The sequence below is a fragment of the Blennius ocellaris genome (genome assembly GCF_963422515.1).
Source record: "Blennius ocellaris genome assembly, chromosome: 19".
Lineage (NCBI taxonomy): Eukaryota > Metazoa > Chordata > Actinopteri > Blenniiformes > Blenniidae > Blennius > Blennius ocellaris.
The window spans coordinates 15,773,823-15,783,342 of NC_137668.1; the positions used below are offsets into that span (position 1 = coordinate 15,773,823).

The following is a 9,520-nucleotide window of genomic DNA, read 5'->3' on the forward strand; positions in this document are numbered from 1 at the left end:
GAGGGAGGGAGGTGAGGGATGGGCAGAGGTGAAGAGACAGAGACGGAATAACAAAAGCTGTGTTCCTGGACATGAAAACACACACAGGAAATCTGCATGTGTGTGTGCGTGCGTGCGTGCGTGCGTGTGTGTGTGCGTGCGTGTGCGTGTGCGTGCATGAACTGCAGAAAACCATTGTGATGTCAACATTTATTAGAGTTACTTTCTGAACATCATTAGGAAAAGTCTGATGTGGAGCCCGAGAATCAATGTTGCACTGAGGTTCTGTTAAGAGTTCAGTTTCGGCAGGTAACAAAGTGTTTGAGTGTGACTGAATGAGTATTATCGCTGCAAACTAAAACAGAGCCACTTCAGTGACACATGCAATTTTGTGTGTGGAACATTGGGACCGGAGTAATGTATTGTAACCTTATGCTAACCTAATGAACAAGAGGATGAAAGCGGTATAATGGAGGCATTTTTACATTTATCTTTAGGCTCCTCATTATGCGGCGAATCTGACAACCTCGTTAGGAGTGCACAAAAGATTACCCGCACGGATAAAGAGCACCACCTTTGCACGGCAAACACAAACACATAGAATACGTGTAAAACAGGTAGGGATGTCAAGAACAAGCAGAGCACAGAAACACACACCGGTGTGTTCCCTGGTGGGAGTAACTGGGCTCGGGGAGTCAAAAACACAATCTACCTGGTTGCTTTCAAAGACCCTTGACTTTCCAATTTTTTGTTGTTATTCTTTTTCAGATGAGAGTGGAGACAACGATCAATTCAAAGTCAATGCATTATTCTGTTTTGATCATGCTGATGAAAAAAACCCAAATACTCTGTTGACTGTTGATGCTACTGATATTTCTGCCTTTATCCACATTTCATGTACAATATTGCAATCTTGATTGAATAGATGACAAACATGTTGATGATGTTTCCCTACTGAGATACATGTGTTGTGCATTATCTCAGATTTTCACTTTATTTAAAACATTTCTTAGCAGAAAGCTCACCGATGACTGCACCTCATGTGATTTCCAGGCTTTACCAGGTCACTACAAGCAACTGTTGTAACATGAATCAATTAAAACCTGTTTTTAGGTGTTTGTGCCTGAAGTGTCAGCAAATCTGTGTGCGAGTCATCATTTGTTCTCATTAGCGTTTCTTGGAGAAATCAGTAGCGCTTGAGGAAATCAGGTAATTTGTATTCGCAAATAGGGATACTCGACCCAACAACGTCACGTCATTTGTAATAGAGGTGCAAGTGCAAGTGCAAGTGCATGTGTGTGTTTCCATATTTTGTTTTACAATGAAGAAGCAATTTCTGCATTAGTCATAGTAATGGCAATGAGGCCGAGCATCATTAGCTCAACACTGCTCTCCAGTGGATGCAGACGATAATAATTCCCAAATAAGGTTCAAGTGCACATCAGTTCAAAGTTGTTGTGTTTTTTTATCTTTCTGTGCAGTTGTACAACTTTTTTTCTTAAAAAAAAAAAAAAATCACATATATTGCACAAAAGTGCAGCATGAAGTTTCACAATTATTACACAAATGCAGTTTTATAAGGGTGGTGTGTTTCTTTAATCAAATAGTTTTTGAAACTTTTTCTTTTTTTTTTTAATGAAGGAAGTGCTATTCAGGTACTGATGGTACAGATCTGCAGCAGTGAGCTCTGCCCTCTTATTACAAAAAATATCCCAGATACAAGCCTGCAGACTTAACAGGATTTGAGGATCGTGTACATTCTTCCCATGCCTATTTGGATTTACTGCTCAAAATCCAAGAAACTATTTATTTGGTTAAGTGGTGACAAACATTTTTAGATGGGTGAATCTCTGTATTGGTCTCTTTGTCAGCCTCTTTTTTGACTTATGACCTGTCCAGGTTACACTCTTACCTCTTGCCAACAATCTGCCGGAATGAGCTACAGCTCACCGCGACCCTAATCCAGATAAAAACAGGTCCAGAAGATAAATGGAGGCTTAGAGAACCATCTGGTTGGGCAGGGGCAAAATAATCAGACATTTGTAGTGAATGAAATTAGCCAAGCCAATTACTTAAGTAGAATAACCTTGCTTAGTAAGTGTTTTCCAGGCTTGTATTTTTCCAGGTTGAAGTGTGTCTGCTGTAAGGTGAAGTCAATGAAAAGTATTTTGTATCTAAAACTTGATTTCTTTAGATTAGATAACACCACGATATTAAGATCTATGAAGACACAAGTGAACTTCTTGTAGCTTGAAAACTTAACTGCTACAATATAAAGAACTGTTCTTGTGTAAAATGTAGACTAAACAATGACAAGCAGGCATGGGCTACATTGATCACATCCACAATTCTCTCCAGCAGGTGAACACATTGTGACTGAGCACTACTAAGACAAGGACATATGCCAATATTACAACTATAATGAATTAAAGAAACTAACTAGATCCGAACATATCCAGTTTATCATGACCACACGTCATCTGACGTGTGATGATGTGCCGGGCTTTATCAGGTGACAGATCTGTCAGATTCTCTAACAAATATCTGTGAAAATATCAAACTAAAGAGTACAGGGTTCAAGAGCAACACCTTCCAATTCAAGTGTGGACCTCCCTGTTCTCCCTGTGGATATATGAGTTTTCTTAAGTACTCCACCATCACCACCACCACCACCACCACCACCATCCAAGCACAATGGTGACTTTAAATTGCCCAAGGGTGTGTTGTTACATCAGATTTGATTTTTAGGATGAATAATGATGTGCATGGCCAGTGAATGTTTTTCAACTCGGGGTCACAGGTGAGATAATACTAATTGGAGTTTAAAAAATGGATTGCTCTTAGATAGTACAATAGAGAGGAGCTATTACTACTAAAAGGAGACTGTTGTACTTTTTAAGTATATCTTCACCAATTGATTTAATCAAGATAAATCACAAGAATACATAGCCACGACATAACCATGTCTTTAAATATCACAATATAATAAAGATGCTCAGGGAAGGTCTATGGTCTGTGTAGAGTTTGCATGTTCTCCTAATGTATGCACGAGTTTTCTCCCAGTACAAAATCAAGGATTTGTGGTTAATTAGTAGTTTATTAACTAAGGTGTGACTGGGTGTGTGGTTGTATATCCCTCTGTTGTTGTTATGTATTGGATAGGGTTCCCTGCCTTCACCCTTTGTTAGATGGATGGATAAACTTTGAATGTAATATTTGGGAACTTCTATACTTGTTACGATCTATTATACTCAGCTCTATAGTCATTCGCTTCCGTTGTGCTCCAGCCAGCCGTGGTCTGATTGGCTCACGGAGGTGGTACGTGTAATACCGTCGACCAATCGGCGCAGGGGTTTATTCCCTGGGTTTGGTTCCGGAGTGGCCTGTTATTATTTTAAGTGGCAGGTTGAAAATCGGTGAGTATTTCTGATTCTGCTGTATCGTCTGTGTGTCGCGCGGTTCGTAGATGATATGAGGAGAGAAAGATTGCCGCGTCGCTCGTCGCTTCTTTTGTTTTCGCCCACCCCCACCCCCCTCTCCCTTCTCTCCCCCTGGATGTAAAAGTAGGCAGATCAAACCTCGGCGTGCTGAGGAAACATCCACAGGCAGCAAACACACTAAGCGTGATCAGACCCAGCTCTGCACCGATCTGACCTAGTTTCCGTGTCTCCAGTGTGCGGCTGCGGGCCTCGTTGTTTATGTTACAAACAAAGGTGGTAAGAGGATTTCTTCCCCTCGTCGGAGGGTCGTCACTTCCAGAGACCACCAAGAGTATCTATGTCGCCCACCATGAAGATCTGCAGCTCGGCTGTGGAGTACAAACAACATGTCTACTTCACACTTTATAAGCCGATCCAGTCTAATGAAGACACAATGGCGCCCCGTGCTCGTCTATCATCTGTACAGCCAGACTAAATACAACGACCGCTTTCCATCTGCTGCCGTCTGTAACCATTTGTTTATGACAGTGCCATAAAGAACCTGCAGATGGAGCCATTTCACCGTTTAACGCCCTTCTGTTATCAACAGGTCTGTCCATTCAAACATGAACATGTACACTGTGCCCAGCCCGGGAATACCAGGCTGTCCACCGGGATTAGAATACCTCACACAGGTAAACACATTTCATTGTAACACAGTAACTTACTGCATTCATAAAGTATGGATTTGTTACGCAAATGTAAAAAAAAAAAAAAAAAAAAAAAAAGCTTTCTCTCTGATGAGCACAATAATTCAATCACTTGTTATGACTGAATGACTGAAAATAACATAAATTGTGAATTTATTGCATATGTACTGTTATGTATCAAAATATATTAATATAATCTACTTATTGATTATTCCTTAGAAACACAATACAATGATATATATTTGTAAAATGATTTGTGCATAATATGAATTCACTATTGTAGTTTTTCCACATTAATGTTGCATCAAATTAGATTTGTTTTTTCTCCCAAATAAATATTTCAAATATCTTAACAATAAGGGTCGCATAGTGGTGTACCGAAAGCCCATCTGTGCAGACTTTTCCACCCTGTTGGTGCAAGAGGTCTCGCTCACAGTCCTGTGATGAATCATCCCATAATGCTCATAATGAGCTGACAGTAGCGCCAGTCCATTTGATTTTAAGATCAATAAAGTGGTATAGAAGATTGATGGATGGATCTGAGCAATCACATGATGATGATGGAGGTTTCAATTCATTCAAACTAGTGCTAACGCTTTGGGCACATTTTGGCATTAATGCAATTTGTCAAAGTCAAAGGTTTTAGTCAAAGGTTTTAACATTTTTCCAATGAGTTGATCCTCTGTGGGAATGTTTTTACTATGTTTCAATAGTTTGAGTCATCCATAGATCTGTCTTTTATAACTGCTTTATTCAGTGTCGGGTTACAGATAGTTGGGTGTAGATACTAGTTGAGCTTGGGTGAAGAGATATTTGGTACAGGTCATCACAGGACTGGAATTGAACTGGGTGTTTCCCCCATTTCCTACCGTGTGGCTATGCTGTAGATAGTTTGAACTATACAGTTATGGAAATATGTTACAGATATGTATATATGCCATAGATATTAACTACATAATGGCAAAATCGAGATGTCTGAGAAATCAGTTCTGGGGCAATAGAGGCAGAACAGGAGGTTTCTTTCAAGCTGTTTTGTGCATCTACTGGCCGTGGTGGTCCCAATAGAGGAGAAACTGTGTGTGTGTGTGTGTGTGTGTGTGTGTGTGTGTGTGTGTGTGTGTGTGTGTGTGTGTGTGTGTGTGTGTGTGTGTGTGTGTGTGTGTGTGTGTGTGTGTGTGTAAAACGCCAGCATAGAGAAGGGAATCTCCTTACAGTGCTGCTGCCGAGTCTCTGTGTGAAAGCTGCTTTGCTGCTTAAGCATTGAAGATCAAAGGTGAAGTTACTGTTTACTCTGCATGTATCACTTAGCGACTGAAATAGGTTTACTCGACACAGAAATTGTCCTTCTTTTGTGTCTATTGTGTGTGTAAACCTTTACTGCTGACCTGCAAATCAAAATGGTCAAGTCCAATACAGAACACCATTCAACATTTGAATGGTGTTATGTATCTGGAAGATGACAGTGATCTTTCAAACCTTTCCAGGATTAGCTGTTATGATTAAAAAGCAACTTATTGACTGAGACGGACTGAATGCCTGGCCTTCTGGACCCTAGATTGGGAAAAAAGCAATATAGAGGATGGAAAGCTGAGTATTCTAAAGCATCATAGTTCTGACTATAACAAACATTTTGTTTGTTTGTTTGTTTTGTGAGGACTGGTCAAAACACTGACAAACATTTGGTTTTGTCATAATTAACTCAATTTGTGTTTATCATCACCTTTTGCTTGTCCCAATGTTTTATTGGTTTTAATGCCATTAACCAAGTGATGAGAGAACAAGCTGTAAGAAATGTTAGCTCTACCCAAGTCATTCTGAAAATATACCGAACCAATTATGCCAACACTGCCTCTTAATTCCCAGAAGAAAATCTGCTCTATAAATAACTGTACCTTAATTAAAATTATGCCACAATGTATTTAACATCTCATGGTGCATGCACTGTAGTTCACAAACAAGTTGGATATGACAGTAACACATAAATAATGACCAATGAAATATTATTGTTTCTATAATGCAGTCACTTTATATATATATATAGTTATAGTTATAGTTATAGTTATATATATATAGAGTTATATATATATATATAAACTGTCAATATCTGCCAATGCCTCAATATTACACTGTACTTCTACTGTGCATGTTCTAAATGGTGACACTCTAATGAATCTTGCCTGTGATTAGATCATAAAAGTTCTAGGAATGGAGTGAGTCATTGATTCTTCTGAGAGGGCCACATGGAATCCAAGGAGTACTGTGATGAGCCAAGGCATTTTACTGTATTCTAGCCAATGTGAATACACTCCTCATTATGTTGCATGGTTTTGATTAGCTCCTATTTGTACTCTTTAATAGTCAAATTCCCGTATTTCTGTTTTGATCGATGAAGGAAAGTCAAACTATGACCTACCAGTTCAGCGAAACGAACAATAATAATCATAAACGCAGCTGAATAAACCTGTCCTTCATGCATTATGTTGATTAATATATTCCTGGTGTCCGGTTGGCTAATCAGGGACATGCAAAGGACCAAACTTTTGACCCTTAACCTGGTAGATTTTTTTTTATCTTTATCAACTTTAATGCAGTTTGTCAACTGTTATGTAGTTGCTTGCTAAAGTAAAGCATTCATATTTGTCCAATGCACTGGTCTTAAAACACGAAGTACTCTGACATGTCACTGTGGGAAAGGTGTAAAGAAATGAATGAGAGCTTCCTGGATTCCATTTGGTTCACATTGCCACAGAGATATACTTTACCACGGCTCGTGCATCCGATGCTGTGAGAAGTCAAAATGTCTCCTGTGAATAAGACCTAATAAGAACAGCTCAATAGCTGCTGCTCTCGCACGCTTTCATCACAGCTGCATCTTGCACACATTTAGTCTTTCAATTGTGCCTTAATAACTGATAAGGCTTAAAATGTACGCGCATATGCGAACAATATGTTGCTCAACTCACGAAGAAGTAATACTTTGTGCTGAATTCCCTCTTTGGATCACACTGAAGTGTGGTTTTTATAAGCCGAGTGCAAAATATGTGCAGGCTTACGTCAATATTTGCTGACAAAGCATAAATCTGACATAAATCTCTTTGTGGTTTTCTAGGTGGATCAGCTGCTCATCAAACAGAAAGTAGAGCTGGTTGAAGGTATGTAAACTCGCTTTCTGGTAGTTTGTTCACTTGCAAGCACAAACAGTAGCATTTCAGCATGTGCTTTCTCTTCTGTGTGCAATCATGCAGCTCTTGTTGGATTTGAAAGTAACAACAAGTATGAAGTTCGTAACAGCGTGGGTCAGAATGTGTTCTACGCCGTGGAGGAGAACGACTGTCTAAGTCGACAGTGCTGCGGTCCTCTGCGCCCCTTCACCATCCACGTCCTCGACAATTTCGGACAAGAGGTCATCACAGTCACCAGACCGCTGAAATGCATGTCGTGCTTCTTCCCCTGTTGTTTACAAGAGGTGAGCTGAAGAGCTTTCAGATGAGCCATCAGATGAGCCATCTATGTGTGTATGAAATTACAGTGTTCAGGGTCCTTTTTGTTATTGCTTACACTTTGTCTCCTCCAGCTGTACATGCATCTTTAAAAAGAACGAGGTACAGTATGTCTACAAATCACACTCTGTTCTTCTGCAATGCTTGGCCCAGCTGGAGGTGCAGGCTCCCCCTGGGAACACGGTGGGATACGTGACGCAGCAGTGGCACCCATTCTCCCCAAAATTTATTGTTGCAAATGAAAACAACGAGCCTGTGCTGAAGATCCACGGGCCCTTCTGTGGATGGAGCTGCCTTCCAGATGTTGACTTTGAGGTGAGTTTATTTAAACACGGGAATCCACTAAAATTGTGAAAACACAACATTACACGGTCGCATTCTCCCCCTCCGGACATGAGGCTTTCTTCTTGTTTTTTTTTTGTCTTGTGAGGGGATCCTTCTCGCGCTCTGAAGTGAGAAATATGTTTCCAATCAGAGCGGGGCTGCAGTTGGCCGAAGCCGCTGCACAGGCCACGCTCTTGTGTGGTACAGTGTGCCCATTGTTCCATGGCTCAGCTAGTTTTATTAAATTGAGCTGTGAAGGGGATTTGGGTCAGTGGTGCAGACCTTTAACCAGACCCATAGGAGGGGGAAGTGAAGCATGATATTACCATCCCTTGCTTTGAACGGGATACAGAACTCAGATTACTGTCGCAACGGAGGAAGAAAAAAAAAAAAATGGAATCTTGAACTGTTCCATGAACTCCCTTCAGTAAATCTAGACACGTCTGGGAACTGATCTCTATTCTCACGCAGCATATGTCAGCAATTTGTCGTCTCTGTAACTTCATCCACAGATTGTCACGATGGATGAAGTCAGTAAGATTGGCAAAATCAGCAAGCAATGGACGGGGCTTCTTCGGGAAGCTTTCACGGACTCGGACAACTTTGGTATCCAATTTCCAATGGATTTGGATGTGAGAATGAAGGCCGTAATGATCGGTGCCTGTTTCCTCATTGTAAGTGTAACATCAACCATCTGTTTTATACTGATAGATGGTAATCAAAATGCCAAAATAAAGTGTAATATGATATACTCTAGGCTCAATATACTGCATCGGATGTAGTTGAGGGTTTTTCACATTGTAATTTAAAAGTAACTGTCAAGCACAATGTGGCCACTACAGACACTGTGGCCTCATATGACCCAGCTTTCAAGAGGAACTGTATGTTTCTTGTCACTGCGATTCGGAAATTTCATGTACCCACTACTTAATGTAGCACTTGGTTTACATTTTGTGGGAAATGTGACCTTAAACCACCCTAATCATACCAAACGGTTTGGCAGAGGGACTTTCTCGCTCAGCACAGTGCATTCGCAGAAATGTCAAGCTCAGGGCATATTCTCACTGTTCACTTTGACTTACTGATACATTTTGCTCAGAATTAGGCCTTACATCAATGCTCATTTGTGCTTTTTGTCCGACTAACACTTCTTTCTTGCCTTTTTCTATGCAGGACTTCATGTTCTTTGAGACGACAAACTAGGACCCAAACAGGATATAACATGTAACATTCCCGGAAGAACAAGGCCATGATGATCAGTCCCAATCGCCCTCACATAGAACAGCCTTCACAAAGATAGTTTAAAGAAAGTAAAACATTATAATTTTGCATGAACAATGTAAAATAGAGGGTATGTTTTAGTCTTAGCTACTCAGGTTGGCTGTAAAGTCGTGTCGCTGGGTTGTGAGTGCACGATGCAGTGTTTTTAGACAATATTTGTAAGGATTTATTTATTCATTTTTGTATTTGTGTTTACAATATGGTCACCGATCATATCTGGGCTCACAGTCTGGACATAAAGCTATAAACATTTATTTAAAATAATTTTTAAAAAGTACTGCCGTTATTAGGGTTTGCCCGAGAAGTG

General features: G+C 40.2%; 1 protein-coding gene across 1 annotated transcript; it reads left to right on the forward strand.

The window, feature by feature from the left end:
• Positions 1–4,015: 4,015 nt before the first annotated feature.
• Positions 4,016–9,204, forward strand: LOC308144356 (phospholipid scramblase 2). Its single transcript, XM_080515457.1, has 6 exons — positions 4,016–4,093; positions 7,218–7,260; positions 7,354–7,574; positions 7,762–7,923; positions 8,445–8,606; positions 9,106–9,204. The coding sequence occupies exons 1-6, from the start codon at positions 4,025–4,027 to the stop codon at positions 9,133–9,135; spliced, it is 687 nt and encodes a 228-aa protein (XP_080371583.1). The 5' UTR covers positions 4,016–4,024; the 3' UTR covers positions 9,136–9,204.
• The last annotated feature ends 316 nt before the right edge of the window (positions 9,205–9,520 follow it).

Coding starts and splice junctions, on each gene's coding strand:
- LOC308144356 (XM_080515457.1), top strand. CDS start 4,025: ATGAACATGTACACTGTGCCCAGCCCGGGAATACCAGGCTGTCCACCG. Junction 7,924..8,444: donor TTCCAGATGTTGACTTTGAG/GTGAGTTTATTT, acceptor CTTCATCCACAG/ATTGTCACGATGGATGAAGT. Junction 8,607..9,105: donor TCGGTGCCTGTTTCCTCATT/GTAAGTGTAACA, acceptor TTTTCTATGCAG/GACTTCATGTTCTTTGAGAC.